Source organism: Magnolia sinica, chromosome 2, assembly GCF_029962835.1.
Source record: "Magnolia sinica isolate HGM2019 chromosome 2, MsV1, whole genome shotgun sequence".
Taxonomy (NCBI): domain Eukaryota; kingdom Viridiplantae; phylum Streptophyta; class Magnoliopsida; order Magnoliales; family Magnoliaceae; genus Magnolia; species Magnolia sinica.
The window spans coordinates 24,787,648-24,807,698 of record NC_080574.1 but is presented as its reverse complement, the minus strand read 5'-3'; the positions used below and the strand labels follow the sequence as shown (position 1 = coordinate 24,807,698).

The window sequence follows — 20,051 nt, the reverse complement described above, 5'->3', positions numbered from 1 at the left end:
ATTCACGTAAAGCGTGTATGGAAATTTTAATATACAACTTTTTATTTTCTAGTGATGTATTGATATTTTGGAAAATCTGATCCGTTAAAATGGTGGTCCATCTAATTAGGATCATCTGGAACAAAAATTGGAACGATCCAACGTTGATAGGGCTACAGAAATACAATAGTCGGACCATTGGCTGTTCATTTATTTTAGTGATTTAGGCTGTTTGATGAAATTCTTATTTTAGTTTCAACTTTATGGTGTTTCCCACTTTTGAACGGTTCAGATGTTATAAAAAAGGGACAGGTTGGTGGGAAAGAAAGTGTAGTCTGTTTAAGTTCTCATGCATCCATGTCTCATTAGATGATAACACTCCTTCCACCCTTCGCAATCCTACAAAAACCCCCTGACCATAGCATTAGTGTGGAAGTATCTAAAAGCCAATTTCAACAAAGCAAAGAATTCAAAGATGATAGACATGACTGAGTTTCCATGGAATCTCTCTCTTATTTCTTTCCTTTTACGCTTTCCTCAAATGCTTAGAAAGATCATCTCCATGACTCTAAGCTCTAGTTCTCCTCTTCCTTCTTCATCTCCTTCTTTACCATGGATGCATCTTCAGTCCCCAGATTCCGCTCTAAAGCATTGTATCTCTGCGTCTGAGAAATGCCTGCAAGGGAATTCACATTCTAAGTGTCAAGTGCCAGTTCCGGAAGGTCTTGTTTTCGCATCTGGGAAGTACCCATTACAGAATTTACGTTTCCAGCCGCAAGATTTAACAACGAAAGCCACCATCTTTGATATTGAGGAAAACCCACAAGAGAATTCGCACTTTCGGCGGCAGAATTTCATTGATAAAGACATAAGTTTTATAAAGAGTCCGATCCTACTAGAGAAATCCAGTGTTCCAGTGGTAGAAGGATTGAATTCTATGGGCACATGCAAAGGAGGAGAAGTTAAAGTGTCGAGCAATGCACGGAAAAGGCCGGCTAGAATCATCATACCGCAATGTCAACCAGATTTTATTTTCGATCAAGTGGGATTGGATTTGGCAGAGAAGGAATGTCTGGTTGAAGGGAAAGATTATTATGTTGCAAGTAAGAGAGGAAGAAGAATGGTGATGGAAGATGGCTATGAAGTCATAACCAATATTCATGGAGACTCTAAGCAGGTAAGAGCATATTCAATTATATGTGCATATATATTTATATATTTATATGTGTACGTGTATGCATATATGGGTTTTGCCAATTTTTCTCACCTTATTCTCTAAAGCTTTCAATTTATTCATGGGGATGCCCAATCATTAATTCAGACAGTTCATTTTTTAGTATCATTGGAAGAAAGCCATGGTGCTTGAAACATACTGGTTGAATGATCATAACTCTATGAATACCGGGGCTTTGCAATATCTGACTGATCACAATTCTGTATATTCTATTTATTATAAGAAGTTCTTAGGGAATTCATTAGAAAAATGTTTCCAATAAATATGGTCTGTTCTTGCATATCTATGTTGGTTTTCCAAATTAACCTTGTGGGTACATATAATTTAGAAGAATATGTGAGTGATTCACACAGAGTACCTCTTTATTTTATCAATTACTCTAGGAGGAATGTTTTTACACGGCATTAATGATTCAATAACTATCCTTGTAGCTCTAAAATGTTTCAGTTCATGCTCGGATCAATTTGTTTTAACCGTTTGCTTTTTGTTAGTTATAGATCTTATCATTAGAGTCATCAAACCAATTAAAGTGCTAGTTTAAGATCATAAACAATACAAAGTGGAATTATTTTAAAGAGGATGATTAGACCTATGTTGTTTATCCGTTCAACTGTCCCTTTTCCATGCTATTAATAAGGTGCTTACATCATCCGATTGGTATCAATTTTGCACCATGGCTTGTACATGATTGCATGAGAAAATAGATGGTCTGAATTGATGATATATATTCCAGACGATTTTATGCTAAACAAGATGCCACACATCGACGTTTTACAGGAAATCAGAATGCGTACTAGGTTACTCAGGGCCTGTTTGGCCAGACTGATCCGACGGTATTAAGAGGGATGGGATCGCGATATCCCAGGATATGCATGACGAGCCAAACAGACTCGGTGAACTTGTCCTGGGATATAAGCAATCCCATGGATCTTAAAACAATCCCATCCTGCCCAATCTCGTTCAATCGTGCCTGGGACATGTTTGGTTGGACGGATTGGAAGGTAAAATCCCGGGATATGCCGGGCATGCCAAACAGACCCAGTGAACTTGTCCCGGGATATAGCAATCCCATGGATCTTAAACCAATCCACTAACACCACCATCATTACCTTAAAATCCATCCCATCCCTCCTAATCCCATGGGATTCGCCTGGCCAAACAGGCCCTAAAGGTCGGCCCCTAATGATGGATGGACCACATCAAAGGTGGGCCCTGCATGGTGGATGGACCACATCAAAGGTTGAATACAAAATTTAAGCATATCCTCAAGTGAATCATACCACAGGAAACAGTGGAAATAATGATTTCCAACGCTGAAACCTTTATGAGCCCCACAGTGATGTTTCTTGTCATCCAACCTATTCATAAGATCATACAAATATTGATGAAGGGAAAACACAAATATAAGCTTGATCCAAAACTTCCGTGGCTCTCAATAAATTTTCAACAGTAGATGTTCAATTTATGATGTTTCCTATGGTGTGGTCCATTTAATTTTTAGATATGCTTCATTTTTGGACTCAAGCACTAAAATTATCTGGTAAAATGGCTGGACGGAGGGGATAAAATATATAAATAATGGTGAACCTCACACAGTTTACTCACTCAGTACACAATCCATTTCCTTTTGATAGATGCAACTTGTTTTTTTTTTACTACTTTTGGTAACACAGAAGTATGAGGTTGCACTCTTTCATAACCCAAAGTAGAAAAACATTCCATTATGTAAAAATTACAAAACTATCAAACAAGTATGGTGTTAAAACCGAGGGTAGAAAGGAAGGTGATCCTGGGACTACTGAAGTGAAATGGCAAGTCCTCCAACCGGGCTATGTGGATCAGTGAAGGAGCCACTTCAGGAGGTAGTCCTCATCCATAGGTCATGATGGTCCTCTGTTTATAAAGAGTATCCTAAACATAAACGAATGGAACTTAAACGCAAACAACTAACCATTTTATGCTTCATCAGTCCATAACTGATTCTCTGCCTGTGGCCTATTCATGGTTGGATCTAACTCTTCAACGGTTCCGATCATCCAATTGGATGACCCAACTTGGAGACTACTTGGTAGTCCGCAGACTACAATACCTTTTTCTTAATTTAAAAACTATACCGTTGGAATTTCAGCTTTTGGAGAAGGATATTACAGGCCCGTTTGGATACCAGAATATATATGTAAAACTTATGGAAGTCAATAAGTAATTTTCTTAATTAAGCTAGTTTGATTAATAATTTTAAATAAGTAGTTTATTAAAGAAAATGTCTTAATTTAGTTTGATTGATCATTTTAAATAAGTAGTTTATTCAATAAAATAACTTATTTTCTTAAATTATTTTTATTGCTTTTTAACTTATGAAAAGTAACTAAAACCATCGTTATTGTGAGCAGTGTGCTCTAATTGTCATGAATGGATGTGCCATGTTGCAAAATCCATCCTTGATGTTTTTGAGAAATGTACACTGTTGATACTTTTATTCATCTCATTTTAGAAGGTGGACCCAAATATGTTTTAGATCCATTACTAAGTGATCCACATGACTTTCATCAGTGGTATTGAATGCTCACCATTGAACTGCATCCATTGTTGTGTGGCCCGCCACGATGTTTCTGATAATCCAACCCGTCCACCAATTTTTTAAGCTGATTTTAATGGGTGGAACAAAATATAATGAAGATCAGAAACTCAAATAAACCAAGCAACTTGAAACAGTGTTATTGAACCACTGCATTGGACAGAAGGAGCTAAAAAAACTAGAATTCCCACCTTGATCTTTTTGAGAAATCCACCCTGTCCACCATTTTTGTCAGCTCATTGTAGGCTGTGGGCCCAAATACGAGACAGATCTAACACTCAAGTGGCCCACATTACTTGAAACCATGGTATTGAACTTCCACTGTTGAAATAGTCACGGCCTACATTAATTTTTTGAAAGGTACAGCCATGCACCGGTTTCTTCATATGATTTTATGGGTGTAGGAATAACTTTATGACATATGATGTCGTATAATCAAAATAGTAGGCCCCGGGAAGATTTCAATGGTGGTCGTTTAATCTCCATTGTTTCCTTCAATGTGGCCCAAAGAGCTTTGGATCTGTCTCAATTTTTGGCTCACTTCTTAACATAACCTAGAAAGATGGATGGACAGGTTGGATTTCTAAGAAGCATCATGATCAACCTACACACGTGGAATTAGGTTCACCCACCAATCCACCTCTAGCCAGAAGACCAACGGGGAAGTAACCTGTTGAGTCAGGGTGTGATTGTGGACCCACCTTGGTGTTTGTGTTGCATATCCATGCCTTCCATCCATTTTGCTAGTTTATTTTAGGGCGTGGCCCAAAAATGAAGCAAATCCAACTCTCAGGTGGACCACACCATAGGAAACATCGTCAATGAACGCCCACCATTAAAAACTTCTTCTGGCCACAAAAGTTTTGGAGCAAGCTGGTATTTGTGTTTCCCTTCATCTTAGTCTATGTGACCTTATCAATAGGTTGGATGGAAAATAAATATTACAGCTAGCGGGCCTTCGGCGGTTTTTAATGGTGAGCATTAATTACCACTATTTCCCGTGGTGCAGTGGACCTTAGATTTGAATCGAGCTCATTATTGGGCCAAAACTTTAAAATGAGCTAACAAAACATATGAATAGAGTTGATATCAAACACACACACACATATTAAAGTGGGGCCCTATGGCATTACCTAACTCAATATGAGGCTTTCTGTTAAGGTGTTTTAAAAATGTATTTATCTGCTGGTTAGGTAGAAACCATTACTTAATCGAGTCATAAGTTACTTATATTAAGTAACTTATCATCCAAACGTGCCCTAAGTATCTTGTGTGTTTTGTACCAGGCATATTTTGGTGTGTTTGATGGTCACGGAGGCCGTGCTGCCGTAGACTATGTTACTGAAAAGCTGGGAAAAAACATTATAGCAGCTCTTGGAGAGACTGAGAGGGGAGACAGCCAGCTCGAGGAAGCAATTAGGGCAGGCTACCTTACTACAGACAAGAATTTTCTTAGTAAGGTATAATATAACTTGAATCAAATGCATCTTGAAATGTTTACTAGATGTTTAATATTAAAAGAATGTTGGTCCTATTCTAAAATTCATCCACTCTACACGTGCTATATATGTATGAATGCGGGTTATGGTCCGTCCACGGTATTGGTGGGCCCATTCTAGTTGGAGCATAGTTTGAACACACATTCCCTTTTTAAATTGGATCACTCATACCAAGTTTTTTAGATGGACACTCAATATTCATCAATTGGCTGGTGAGGACTGACTTATAAATGTTGGGGAATTGCAGAAGCACACATAAATGAATCAAGTAAAGTATACACAATTGCACAAAGTTCAAACACACATAATTCAAATTTTATATAGAAAAATCTTTGTGGGGAAAAAAATTATGGCACAAAACGACAAGTATGCACTATAAAAGTAAAAATTATAAGAGGTAGAACATTACCAGTTCGAAAAAGCCTCAAATCCACTTCACAAGCCCTATCTATGCCCTTAAAACCTTTAGGAACGATTTAGAAAGCCCTCACATACTTTCAAATTCCGATTACACCTAATATATAAAGTATTACAACTGAAATAAGAAACAAATTTCGCACCTACGCAACTCTGTGCCTGCTCGATGAGACTTCAATGGGACTTCGATGGCATCGACAGTATGTCGATGGCATCGAATACTTTCGATTACGTTGAGTGTTAACACCAAAACATCCTAGCAACCAACATGAATTTCTTTCAAAATTTTCCTAAGGCATCAAGCAATTGTCGATCACATCGTCCTCTACTCAATAGCATTGATAGACCCTATTGTTTAGGGATTTAAGACAAACAACAATAGATGTCATTTAAGGCCATGCTCCATCCACATTCGGGTCCATGATTTGGATGCTCTAGATTGGCTTACATGTATGCAATTTCTACTTATTACATCTTGTGATCGAGCTTTGTGAGCCAGTGGCTTGAACCAATGGCTGCAGTTTTGGCATCATTGGTTCGATCCCATCTGACCCACCAAAGAAAAGATTGTGTGATTTATATATATGCATTGATGGGATTTGTCATTAACAGGCACTAGGCAGTGGGGCTTGTGTAGCTACTGTGATTTTGAAGGATGGGGAGCTAAATGTAGCAAATGTGGGTGATTGTAGAGTGATTTTGAGTAGGAAGGGCATAGCTGAAGCCCTAACGAACGACCACAGTGCCGGAAGAGAAGATGAACGGCTGCGAATCGAAAGAACGGTGAGCTTTAAGTAATCAATGTTAATGTTTTTTACGCAACAAGTTTCTAGTAGAGTTTGAAAATCACATACATTGTACTCAAATTCTGTTATAGGGAGGGTATGTGGCATGTTGCAAGGGAGTATGGAGAGTTCAAGGCTCACTGGCAGTTTCGAGAGCGATCGGCGACATGCATATGAAAGAATGGATAATTTCGGAACCGGAAACTAATAAGATTCGATTAACATCCGATTGCGAGTTTTTAATTATGGCTTCTGATGGGTTATGGGAGAAGGTATGATTAATTCTAATATTTTGTTTTATTTCAATTAGAGAAATTCGTTTAAATGTTACAATACCTCTAATTTTCATTAGTTTGGGAAAATCAGGTCACTAATCAAGAGGCTGTTGATGTGGTCTTGAGAAACAAGAACTCCATTGAATCATGCAAGAAGCTTGTGGATCTTTCTTGGGGTAGAGGCAGTGAGGATGATATAACAGTGATTGTGGTCCACCTACAACATTTCACACATATGGGTGGTTGAATGTTACAGTTCAAACATGAGTTTTTACTAGGGTGGCCCCTTCTGCCCTTCCAAATGGCAATCTAGGCTGTTCATTAAGTAGGCCCCATTGTGGATGACCCACATTGCAAAATCCACTGACTCGCGATTGTTCTTGTTCTTACATATGTTGAGATCTGTGCCTTAATTTGTTGTAGCTTACCTTGCTATGTATGGTAAGGATCTTTGATCAGTGATGTTTTTTTTTTGCATTATGGCCTATCTATAGTGAGACTTTGTAGATGAACGGCTCGGATTGTGTAAAGAGATGACACGCCTTTGATAAAAGGGTTAGGAGATCTAAATCATGGGGCAGTGGTAGAAGAAAGCTGGTGCATTTTGGACAAGGATGCAATTAAAAGGTTCCAACAACAAGTAAAATTTTATTTCATAGCATGTATATTTTTATTTAATGAAAAACCCTTTATTTAGCTTGATCTTGGTTAGCTGCCAATGGATGGGCCCAGACTGAGTTTTTCAAAAATTACTAGGTCCAAATCAAATCTAGACCGATCAGAGCTGTCCATCTTCGGGCACTACTAGCGGATGGGCCATATTGCAAGCTCATGCTGAAATTCAGAGCATTGATATTTACAGTTAGAAAAAAAAAATAAAAATTCAAAGGTTCACATTCACTTCACAGTTATCGATTGGATCATGGCCCACCTGCAACAGCGCCCGGATGATGGGTGCGAGTTCATGAAAGCTCCTCTGCCGCATGCTATTATTTTAGAGGGTACCAATTGAAAAGGTATGCTTGTGTGAGATCCAGACCATGTGTCAGTAGGGGCTCCATGTAAACATGTTCTTTTTCAAAATTCAGGTCATTCGACTCATCAGGACCGTGAGGTAGATCCAACGCTGGACTCTCACATTTTGAAACTTTACTTTGTGCATTTAATGCTGCCTAAATTTATTATTTGAGCGCCGGATATATCTCATTTTTTGGGACGCGGATTAGCTACTGACAGGTTGAGTAGAATACTCTATGTCACCAAGTTTGGTGGGCTCCACCATCATGTATATTTTGTATCCACCGCCGTCCATCCATTTAAAGAGATCATTTTAGGTCAAGAGAAAAAGAATGAGTCAAATCTAAAGCTCCAGTAGACCCGCCATAGAAAATAATGGGGAGAGTAACGGCCACAATTAAAAACTTTTAAAAGTTATGAAAGTTTTTCGATCAAGCTGATATATGTGTTTTCCCTTCTTTCATATCTTTTGTAACTTGTGAACAGGTTGGATTTCAAATAAACATCATGGTGGGCCTTAGAAAGGTTTCAACAGTAGGCATCAATCTCCTCATTATTTTCTGTGGTGGGTCCACTAAAGCTTTGGATCTGTCTAATTCTTTAGCTCATGCCCTAAAATGATATCTCCAAATGGATGTACGGTGTGGATATAACACATACATTATATTAAGCCCACGTAACCTGGTTACGTCTAGCTACCGAACCTGTTCCGCCTCCTATTTCTGGGCGCATACTATACATAACACAGAAAAGAAATGAATGGCGTAAGCAGATTCATTACTGCGGGCCTCATACAGATCTGGCCGGCGTTTGGCGCATGGTATCAGATGGGATTAAGTGGGATAGAATTGTATTTGTTCCCGCGCTAATTTCACTCCATGCTTGGGAAGAATGGAAAAGCTTTGAATTAGATTAGCTGGAATTGTATTGGGTCTCATGCCAATCAGCTTCTCTCATTGAATATAGCTAACAAGATGAGGACGTGGATTGCGTCCTATTCCGATGTATGGGTCTTATCCACACTTTCTATTGTTTTAGTGATGGGGTTTCCTCCTCAGTTCAGGGGAGATACGGTGTAGCGAGTTGAAAATTCAGAGTAGTTCATCGCGTTGCTCGATCGGTCGAGTGGGCTGCTCGACCGGTTGTGGGTGACGCTCGACCAGTCGAGTGGGGTTCGACTTAAAGTCCAGCGACCAATTGATGTATTTTCTCCGAGGTGGTTGACTAGTCGAGAGAGGAGCTCAACCGATCGAGGACTCGGCTCAACCAGCTGAGCTTACGTAGATTTGAGTCCGGATCTTGTGCGGACTGCGGAAATCCGAGGCCCTTTCGCAAGGGGTGCGAAAGGGAGTTTCCTAAACTATAAATAGGGGTGCCTATGACTTTTCTAAGCAATGCAAAAGGGTTCCCTAAATCTTTGCAATGGTTTGCTAAAGGGTTTAGGGCTATCAAAGGTGTAAGAGAGAGAGAGAGAAAGAGAGAGAGGAAGCTTGTGGAAGGGAGGTTATGCTCATATAAGTGATCTATTGTGTACTCGATATCTCAGCGCTTCAACGTCCTCGTAATCGGTTAAATCTCTCCGTTTTTCTTCTATTCTCTTATTGTTTATCCACTCCTGCGTGAGTGAAGAAGGTTGTAACGTTCTACTTTATAGTGGATTGTTGATATGGACTAGGTCCCGTAGGTTTTACCTCTTTGAGGGTTTTCCACGTAAAAATCTCTTGTGTGGTGTGATTTATGCTTTGATTTATTTCATTGCTTTATTATTTCATAATTCTGATTTGTTTTGGGATGCTAGATCCCAAGGTTTTGTGCAAGGCCCCTAAAAAAGTGGTATCAAAGCTAAGTTCATTGAACGGGTAGGATCAGTTTTGAATTATGGAAGGTGGCTCATCAAGGATGATCAGCCTCAACGGTTCTAACTGGACCATATGGAAGGCTAAAATGGATGTCTTCCTTTATTACAAAGACTTATATTTTCCAATTTTAGGCATATCAACAAAATTTAAGAATATGTATGATGATGATTGGAAGAAGATGGACTGAAAGGTGGTGGAGTTTATTAGACAATGGTTGGACGATTCTGTATTCCACCATGTGTCTACAGAGACCTCAGCCGCTAGCTTATAATGGAAATTACAAGGGCTGTATGAGAGGAAGACAGCCGGTAATAAGATTTTTCTGATTAGACGACTTGTGAATCTTAAGTTCAAAGATGTTGATTCTGTGGCCGAGCACATGAATAAGGTCAGCAATATAGTGAACCAGCTCTCAGCTATGAAGATGGTCTTGGATGATGAATTGCAGACTTTACTATTGCTTAGTTCGTTGCCTGACAGTTGGGAGACATTGGTGATGTCTCTAAGTAACTCCGCGCCAGACAGAAAGATATTCATGAAACAGGTAACTAGCTGTCTCTTTAATGAGGAGACAAGGAGGAAGTCTTAGGGGTCTACTCAGCAAGAGGCCCTTGTGACACAAGAACGGGAGAGAGGAAAGAACAGGAAGGGCAGGAAGGTTCGAGATAAATCAAGAGACAAGTCGAGTACTAGGAAAGATGTTGAATGCTGGAATTGTGGCAAGAATGACCACTATAAGCATGAATGTCGTAAGAATAAGAACGACAAGAAAGGAAAATGAAAGGAGAAGGAAGATGAATCAGACTCTACTACGGTCGCTTCTGATGGCGACATTGTAGTTATTCTTTCAGCGGATCACAATATGTCTTACGGCTACGAGTTAAGATACTGACTGGGTGATTGACTCGGGAGCCTCTTTTCATGTGACTCCACGTAGAGACTTCTTCACAAGCTATAAGTTAGGTGACTATGGGACCATGAAGATGAAAAATTATGACGTATCGAAGATCGCAGGGGTCGATGATATTTGTGTGAAGACCGATGTGGGCTGCACATTGGTTCTCAGGGATGTGAGGCATATCCCAGACCTTCGCTTCAACTTGATGTCGACGGGAAGGTTGAATAATGATGGCTATGAAAGCCGGTTTGCTTGTGGGCGCTGGAAGCTCATCAAGGGTTCGTTGATTGCAGTCTGAGGAAAGAATTGTTGCATCTTTTACAAGGCAAGTGTCAGTGTGTGCAAGGGTGGGTTGAACGTAGTGGAAGATTCAACTATTGACATGTGGCACAGGCATTTAGGTCACATGAGTGGAAAAGGGCTTCAGGTACTAGCGAGGAAGCGGCTCCTTACAGACGTGGCATGTATACCTCTCAAAACTTGTATTAATTGTTTATCAGGAAAATAGTATAGAGTTTCATTTGTTAAAACTGTTTCTCTTATTAATAAAGTGCATGCATTAGATTTTGTTTATTCTGATGTTTGTGGTCCTATGAGGATAAAAATCTTGGGTGGGGCATTGTATTTTGTCACTTTTATAGATGATGCATCTAAGAAGGTTTGAGTTTATGCTTTGAAATCTAAGGACGAGGTCTTTGGTGTATTTAAATTATTTCATGCTATGGTCGAGAGAGAGATAGGCAGATCATTGAAGTGCATCCGCACTGACAATGGTAGTGAATACATTGGCGACTTTTATGAGTATTGTAAGTCCCTGGATATACGACATGAATAGACGGTTCCCAAGACCCCCCAACATAATGATGTAGCTGAGCGAATGAATCGCACCATTGTAGAGAGAATCAGATACATGTTATCCCATACGAAATTGCCCAAGACGTTCTGAGGAAAAGCAATGTATACAGCAGTGTATCTGATAAACAGGTCTTCATTAGCCCCGTTGAATGGAGAAGTGCCTGAGAAGGTGTGAACCGGACATGATCCATTGTACAGTCATCTCAGGGTGTTTGGATGCAGGGCATCTGTTCACGTACCAAAGGACGAGAGGTCCAAGCTCGATATGAAGATCATGTAGTGTGTATTCTTGGGGTACGGTGATGAAAAGTTCGGTTACAGATTGTGGAATTCGACCGAAAAGAAACTCGTGAGGAGCAGAAATGTGGTTTTCTTTGAAGATCACTATATAGAAGAAATTGGTAAGTCAGAGAAGAACCAGCCTAGTTCAGGTGAGTTAGAGGACAGATCCGATTATTCCTCCCGTAGTGTCTGATGACGGGAGAGTACAACAAGGTGTAGAGGACAAGGGAGTTCCTTTAGAAGATGGACCAGGGGAGCAGCCCCCACTTGATCCACTTCTTGAGGCATAGGTGAGGAAATCATCTAGGGACGGACAGCTGTCCAAGAGATACTCGCCGCATGAGTACATTATGCTCATTGATGGGGGAGAGCCAGAAGATTATTCTGAGGTCATAGTCGAGGAGCATAAGGGGGAGTGGTTGAAAGCTGTGCAAGAAGATATGAAATCTTTGCATAATAACCACACCTATGAAATGGTGAAATTGCCTAAGGGCAAGAAAGCTTTGAGCAACAAGTGGGTGTTCGGAAAGAAGGTTGAGAAGAAGAATTCACAAACGAGGTTCAAAGCCAGACTTGTGGTGAATGGGTTTGGTCAGAGGAAAGGCATAGACTTCGAGAAAATATTCTCACCAGTGGTGAAGATAACATCCATACGGGTGTTGCTTGGGTTGGCGATTAGCATGGATCTAGAGATAGAGCAGTTAAATGTTAAAACTACTTTTCTCCATGGTGAGCTGGAAGAAGAGATCTACATGCACCAACCAGAGGGGTTCGAAGTCAAGGGCAAAGAGCATATGGTGTGTAGGCTGAGGAAGAGCTTGTATGGGCTGAAACAAGCTCCACGACAATGGTACAAGAAGTTCGACTCGTTTATGTTGAAGCATGGGTATGACAAAACGGAGTCGGATCACTGTGTGTTCACGCGTAAATTTTTAGATGGTGATTTCTTAGTTTTGCCATTATACGTTGATGATATACTCATCATGGGAAAAGACATCAAGAAGATCGACAGGTTGAAACAGGAGCTGGGCAAGTCGTTTGCGATGAAAGACTTGGACCTGGCTAAACAGATCTTAGGCATGAAGATAACTCGTGACAGAAGCAGCAGGAAGCTTTGGCTGTCACAAGAGGGGTATATTGAGAAAGTCCTAGAGCGGTTTAATATGAATGCAGCGAAGCCGGTCAGTACTCCACTGGATTGTCACTTCAGATTGAGCGACAGGCAGTGTCCCAGGACGAAGACAGAGGTGGAAGAGATGTAGAAGATACCCTACACGTCAGCAGTAGGAAGTTTAATGTATGTTATGGTGTGTACATGCCTAGACATAACATATGCGGTTGGTGTTGTCAACCGGTATCTTGCCAATCCTAGCAAAGAGCATTAAGCAACGGTGAAATGGATACTGCGGTATCTAAGAGGCTCATCCAGGTTGAGCCTATACTATGGTGACGAAAAACCTGTGTTAGAGGGCTACACAGATGTAGATATGGCAGGCGACACAGACTCCAGGAAGTCTACATCGGGGTTCATGTTCACATTTGTGGGGGGAGCGGTTTCTTGGCAGAGCAAGCTACAGAAGGTCATAGCATTGTTGACAACAGAGGCCGAATACATTACAGTCACAGAGGCATGTAAAGAGATGCTTTGAATGAAAAGGTTCCTACATGAATTTAGCCTGAAGCAGGAGCAACACGTGGTCTATTGCGATAGTCAAAGTACTATACACTTGAGTAAGAATCCAAGTCAGTATTGCAAGTTGAAGCCCATAGAGATTCGGTATCACTGGATCAGGGATACTTTAGAACAAAAGGTGTTACAACTTGAGAAGGTCCATACAGACGATAATGGGTCAGACATGATGACCAAGGCTTTGCTCAAGGGTAAGTTTGAGGTTTGTAGAAACCAGGCTGGCTTGAAGAAAGTGAATCCCTCCTTAGTCGGAAAGGGGGAGATTTGATGGGGTTTTCCTCCTCAGTTCAGAGGAGGGATAGTGCAGGCGGTTGAAAATTGGAGTGTTTCACTGTGTTGCTCGACCAATCGAGTGGACTGCTCGACCGGTCGAGTGAACAGTGCTTGACTAGTCGAGGGTCACTCGACTCAAAGTCCAGCGAGCTCAGTGAACAGTGCTCGACCAATCGAGGGCTTGACTCGACAGGTCGAGTGAATAGTCTCGACCAGTCGAGCAGCCTGCTTAACCAGTCGAGGCTACACAGATTTGAGTCTAGATCTTGCACGAACTACGGAAATCTGAGGCCCTTTCGCAAGGGGTGCGAAAGGGAGTTTCCTAAACTATAAATAGGGGTGCTTAGGGCCTTTCTAAGCAATGTAAGAGAGTTTTCTAAAGCTTTGCAAGGGTTTACTAAAGAGATTAAAGCTATCAAATGTGAGAGAGAGAAAGAGAGATAGAGAAAAAGAGAGAGGAAGCTTGTGTAAGGGAGATTGTGCTCATATAGGTGATCTATTGTGCACTCGATATCTCAGCGCTTTTACGTCCTCGTAATTAGTTAGATCTCTCCATTTTTCTTCTATTCTTTTATTATTTATCTACTTCTACGTGAGTGAAGAAGGTTGTAACGTTCTACTTTATAGTGGATTGTTGATTTAGACTAGGTCCTATGATTTTTACCTCTTTGAGGGTTTTCTACGTAAAAATCTCTTGTGTGGTATGGTTTATGCTTTGATTTATTTTATTGCTTTATTATCCCATAATTCTGATTTGTTTTGGGAGGCTAGATCCTAAGGTTTTGTGCAAGGCCCCCAACATTTAGGATATAAGCTGAAAGTTGAGGCAGATCCAAGACAGATGTGGAATACACAATAGAGATTAAATTCCTACTGTTGATATTTTCTAAAGGCCACATAAGTTTTGGATGAAGCTGATATTTGAGTTTTCTCTTCATCAAGTCTATGTAACTTTATGAACAGGTTAAATGGAAAATAAACATCACGGTGGGTGCTAAAAAAGTGTTCAACGGTTAGAACCATTATCACTACTGCTTCCTGTGGTGTGATCCACCTGAGCCTTGGATATGCCTAAATTTTGATGTTATATCATGAAACGACACGGAAGAATGGGTGGACGGTGTGGATAAGACCAGTGCATCACGGTGGCCACTCAAAGCTCCTGCCCGTTCCCAGCCGGAGACGGCGGGGTAGGACGCAATCCGAGTTCCACAAGATGAGAGGACTAACATGAGCTATGGGTCAGGGCATTATTTACGTTGGGCCCCACCTAACTATTAACGTAGATGTCATGCCAGAGAGAGAGACAGATGACCACCACGTGTTAGGTTGTTCGAAACACTTAAAGTGCTTTAACTCACGCAGACTAAGTTGATAAACTTTGATACTCTTGCATAGGGTGATGGTGATACGCAGGCACTTAGACATTGTGCACGTGGTATATGAGTAATTAAGATTAAACTATATTTAAATGTTCGGTCCAATTTTAGATGTACCACGAACCAAATTTTATGCCTATTTGATTGTATAACTACAAATGCAGCATACAGCTGATCCATGGCTCAAGTGGTAAACTAAGTGAAATATACCTAGTTTCAACACTGAGGTCTTGGTATTGATTCCCTAGTGGCGGTGCTAACAGTGAAGTGTGAACTAGGGCTAGAGTTAGGCTGACCTTCGCCCACTGTTTGTAAAACAAAAGCAATAGGTTTAAAGATTAAGGAACATAAAAATTAAGAAAAAAAATGATATTTGTTTCATATGCACACGATTTGAGCTCGGTTTGATCCAAGTCGAGTCAAGCTGTCCCCCAGCTCAAACTCCAGAAGTTACCATTTGCTCAACCAATCTGATTTTGGGCCTGAGTATCAAGCCTCATACGCTGCATGGGTATAAATAGCTGCCAAAGTGGATCACCATCCAACGTCTTAAATTCCTCTTCCCTATTAAATAAAAATGGATAGCGGGCTATAAATAGCTCCCAAAGTCGATAACGTTTTAGAAGGTGGCCCAACGTCATAAATTCCTCCTTCCTATTAAATAAAAATGGCCAGGGAGTTAGTACAAAGGGGCCCACTATGATCTACTGGATCAGGAAGGGACACATACAAGTGACGGAGGTGGATCGGTTTGGATGGTACATAAACATCAAGGTGGAGCCCAGAAAGGTTTCAACGGTAGGCATTTCTTTCCCCAAATTTCCCTCTCGTGTGGCCTACTTGAGTTTTGTATCACCTCCTTTTTTTTTTCTCTTAGCTTAAATTGATCTCAAAAAACGAATGAACGGTGTAGATTTCCCACAAACATGGCGGTGCGCCCCACCCAGCATACTTTCCTGCGGAATGCTTTCGCGGGAAATCCGCGTCCTGGATCCGATCTCTGCCTCTAGTGGTAAAGTGAGTGGCGCTAGGTTGAAAATCACATCGAACTGATGAATTTCTTCGGTTGAATCCATTTTCACGTTGACCCTCCATTTAAAGGCTTCTGTTCATATGGATAATGTAATCCATACTATTGTTTGTGGTAGGAAACCACCGTCAATGGTAATGTTTCACTACATGGACGGTTTGGATTCACCAAACCACCTCCCGCATTTTAGCCGTCGAACGTAAACATCCCTTCCGGATCCAACCGTCCAAACTCAAAACCTCCCACTTGGTTGAAAATGAAAGGACAAATCAACGTGATCAGATACTACAGCTATAAATAGTTGTAGGCCCAAACTCTCAAGCCTCAACAACCCTGACTTTTGTGGAGTTAATTGATACTCTGGCAGAGTATGATGGATAATATGCAGGCGCTTGCATTTGTTCACGTGCATATATGTAACTCAAATTGAACCGTCTAACTCATGGAAGCCGCCGTAGATAGCTCATAACCTAAGGGCCTGTTTGGCCAGGCAGATCCCACGGTATTAGGAGGGATGGGATCGGCAATATTCTGGGATAGGCAGGACCAGCCAAACAGATCCGGTGAACTTGTCTCGGGAAATGAGCAATCCCATGGATCCTAAGACAATCCACTGACGTCACCATCATTACCTTAAAATTGATCCTATCCCTTGGTTGGATGGATTGGAAAGTAAAATCTTGAGATATGCACGGCGGGCCAAACGGACCCAATGAACTTGTAACGAATATAAGCAATCCCATGGATCTTAAGACAATCCCTTGATACCACCATCATTGCCTTAAAATTGATCTCATCCCACCTAATATCAAGGGATCTGCCCGGGCAAACAAGCCCTAAGGAGGCGTTTGGCCCATTGTATTAGATGGGATTAGGTGGGATGGAATTGCATTTGGCCAAGTGCCGATTCCTCTCATCGTGAAAAATGAAAAAGCTTGGAATTAGATTAGATGGAATTGCATTGGTCTTGTGCCAATTCCACTCAATGTTAACAAGTTGTATAGGTCCCACCATAATGTGTGGGCTATATCTACACTGTCCACCCATTTTTTGAAATCATTTTAGAGCATGGGCCAAAAAGTCAGATAGATCTAAAGCTCAAGTGGACCCCACCATAGAAAGCAGTGGGCATTGAATACCTACCGTTGAAAACTTCTTTGGGACTACATAAGTTTTGGATCTGCCTCGTTTTTAGGCTCATGCCATAAAATGAGGTTACAAAACAGATGAACTATTTAGATATAACATGTGTTATTCTCAATAGTTTGAAATGATACTGAGTATATCCATTCAATGTACCACTGTATTACAAACATAGCATGGAGTTAAGCTTAGCTTATCCCATAGTGACAGGGGACAATTGCTGCCATACATAATAATTAGGTTTTTCTAATCTCATCCCACCTAATCCTTCCCAATACCATGCTCCAAACACCCCCTAAATTACTATTAATAATAATGAGAAATCTCTTCTAAAAATTCAAAGCCAATGATTATTTTTCATGTTTAGGTCCATTAGATATCAAGTAATCGACCAGTTAAGTGTTTTATAAACCATCTAAAAAGTGGGCCCCACTATCCAAGCCTATATAGTTTAAGGTGGCATGTGTGAAACTTTTGTATGATTGCGTACCATCCGTCACACTCTAAAGAGTATCAAAGTTCTTCTCTTTTGGAGGTGAGGAAACCAGGACCACAGACGCAGGAAACTGGGAAACTCAAAGGCTTCATCCGTGGCCACATCATAAACCGAAATTAAGACAAAAATTAGTTTTGATAATCAAGTCCAATTTTTATTTATATATAAGGTAAGTATCTATGACAATTTTATCTATGTAATTAATCAGTGGAAGAGTTATAACTTTGGGTTTTAAAATAGATTTAAGGGCATACCACCAAATAAGTTAGGTTTTAACTTATTTACTCTTTTTTTGCACTTAAGTTAGTTTAGTATACATTATTGTAAAAGTAACTTATGTGCCAAAAGTTACTTATTTCAATAAGTTTTTTAGTTTTAGCTTTTGTAGTTATTATTTTTTCACTTTCCTTTCTTTGTATCCATGTTAAAAGAGCTCTCTTGGTCAATATCAAACATGGCCCCACATATCGGACCCTCCCCATCAAAGGTGTGGCTAACATGATAGATGATCCACATCAAAAGTGGGTCCCACATGTTGGATGAACCCATATCAATGCGGGCCCATGTAATGGATGGTCCATATTAAAGGTAAGCCCATACTGAGAAATAACCCATATCCAAAGTGGGCATGCATAATGGACGACCTACTTCGAAGGTGGGGCTTGCATGATAGATGGTTTACATAAAGGCGAGCTCCACATAATGGGCAATGGACATTGATGTTGGGCCCCACATGATTGATGATCCATATTGAGGTGGCCCCACCTCTGATGTCGGCCATCCATCATGCGGAACTTGCCTTCAATATGGGCTACTCATAATTAGTGTGGGCCTTTGATGTGGACCATCCATCATGTGGAGCTCACATTGAAGTGAACCATTCATCATGTGAGGCATACCATTATTAATTGCCCATTATGTGGAGCCCAACTTTGATGTGGACTATTCATCATATGTGCCCCACCTTTTATATGGGTCGCCCATCCTTCAGAGCTTGCCTTGGATATGGGTCATTCATTATTAGGGGTTGATCTTTGATATGGATCGTCCATCATGTGGGGCCACCTCAATATGGGTCATCCATCATGTGGGGCCCAACTTTAATGTCCAATGCCCATTATGCGGACCCCACCTTTGATATGGATCATCTACCATGTAGGCCTCACCTTTAAAGTGGGTTGTCTATCATATCAGCTCGCTTTAGATGTCGGCCTTTTATCATTATGAGCCGACCTTTGATGTGGACCATCCATTTGAGCCATATTTATACATGAGGTCATCTATCATGGAGGCCCATCTTGGATATGGATTGTGAGAGTGACCTTCCTTAGACATGTACCATGAGAGTGAAAAAAGTAAAAAAGTTAAAAAAAAAACTTATTAAGATAAGTAGCTTTTAACTAATAAATTACTTTTATAATAATACTTACAAAACTAACCTAAGTGAAAAAAATAACTTAATTACTTTATATCAGTTGAAAAGTAACTTATTTGGTAGTATCCAAATGGGCTCGAATACCACTAAATAAGTTATTTCTTTTACTTACAATAGTAGGTAAGTGACTTATTTCAGGTAAGTAAGTTTGTTTTATGATTAGTTATAAGTTATATTTTACTCAAAAGTACCTAATTACTTTAATTATTTATTTTTAGTTTTTTTGCTTTCATAAGTTACCTTCAAGAGAGCCATAAGGATAGGGAATCGGATTGCGTACTGAGTTACTCAGTACGCTCTTATCGTACTGAGTAAACTCTGTTGGGCCCACCGTGAAAATAAGTGGTTTATCCACACCGTCCATACGTTTTTTCAGCTCATTTAAGGCGTTGAGCCCAAAGTTGAAGCATATCCAACTCTCAAGTGGATCATACCACAGGAAACAGTGGGAATAATGATTTCCACCGTTGAAACCTTCCTAGGCCCTACAGTGATGTCTATTTGTCATCCAAGCTGTTAATAATATCACAAAGACATGGATGAAGGGAAAAAAACAAATATAAGATTAATATAAAAATTCTGTGACATCAAGAATTATGCAACGGTATAAGTTCAATTCACACTGTTTCATGTGGTGTGGTGCATTTGAGATTTGGATATCCTTAAATTTTGGAACCGTGTTATAAAAGTATCTAATAAAATAGATGGACGGAGTGGATAAAATACATAGATCATGGTAAATTCCACAGAGTTTACTCAGTACGCAATCCGCTTCCTAAGGACAGACGAAAGAGAAGATGTTGGTAAGTTTGTTGTTTACCGAATACATTCATCTTCTTAATAACTAAGATAACTTGAGGTATAATAGCTTATCTTAAGGGATCATTTGGCACAATGGTTCGAGGGGATTTCAAATCCCCTAGTATATTT

At 40.3% G+C, this 20,051-nt stretch overlaps 1 protein-coding gene across 1 annotated transcript; it reads left to right on the top strand.

The window, feature by feature from the left end:
* The first annotated feature begins 401 nt into the window (after window positions 1–401).
* On the top strand, window positions 402–7,466 carry LOC131236706 (probable protein phosphatase 2C 74). The gene is made up of 6 exons (XM_058234073.1): window positions 402–851; window positions 903–1,156; window positions 5,075–5,248; window positions 6,317–6,487; window positions 6,582–6,761; window positions 6,856–7,466. Exons 1-6 carry the CDS (start codon window positions 455–457, stop codon window positions 7,009–7,011), a joined length of 1,332 nt encoding a protein of 443 aa, XP_058090056.1. The 5' UTR covers window positions 402–454; the 3' UTR covers window positions 7,012–7,466.
* The last annotated feature ends 12,585 nt before the right edge of the window (window positions 7,467–20,051 follow it).

Coding starts and splice junctions, on each gene's coding strand:
- LOC131236706 (XM_058234073.1), top strand. CDS start 455: ATGATAGACATGACTGAGTTTCCATGGAATCTCTCTCTTATTTCTTTC. Junction 1,157..5,074: donor TTCATGGAGACTCTAAGCAG/GTAAGAGCATAT, acceptor GTTTTGTACCAG/GCATATTTTGGTGTGTTTGA. Junction 5,249..6,316: donor ACAAGAATTTTCTTAGTAAG/GTATAATATAAC, acceptor TGTCATTAACAG/GCACTAGGCAGTGGGGCTTG.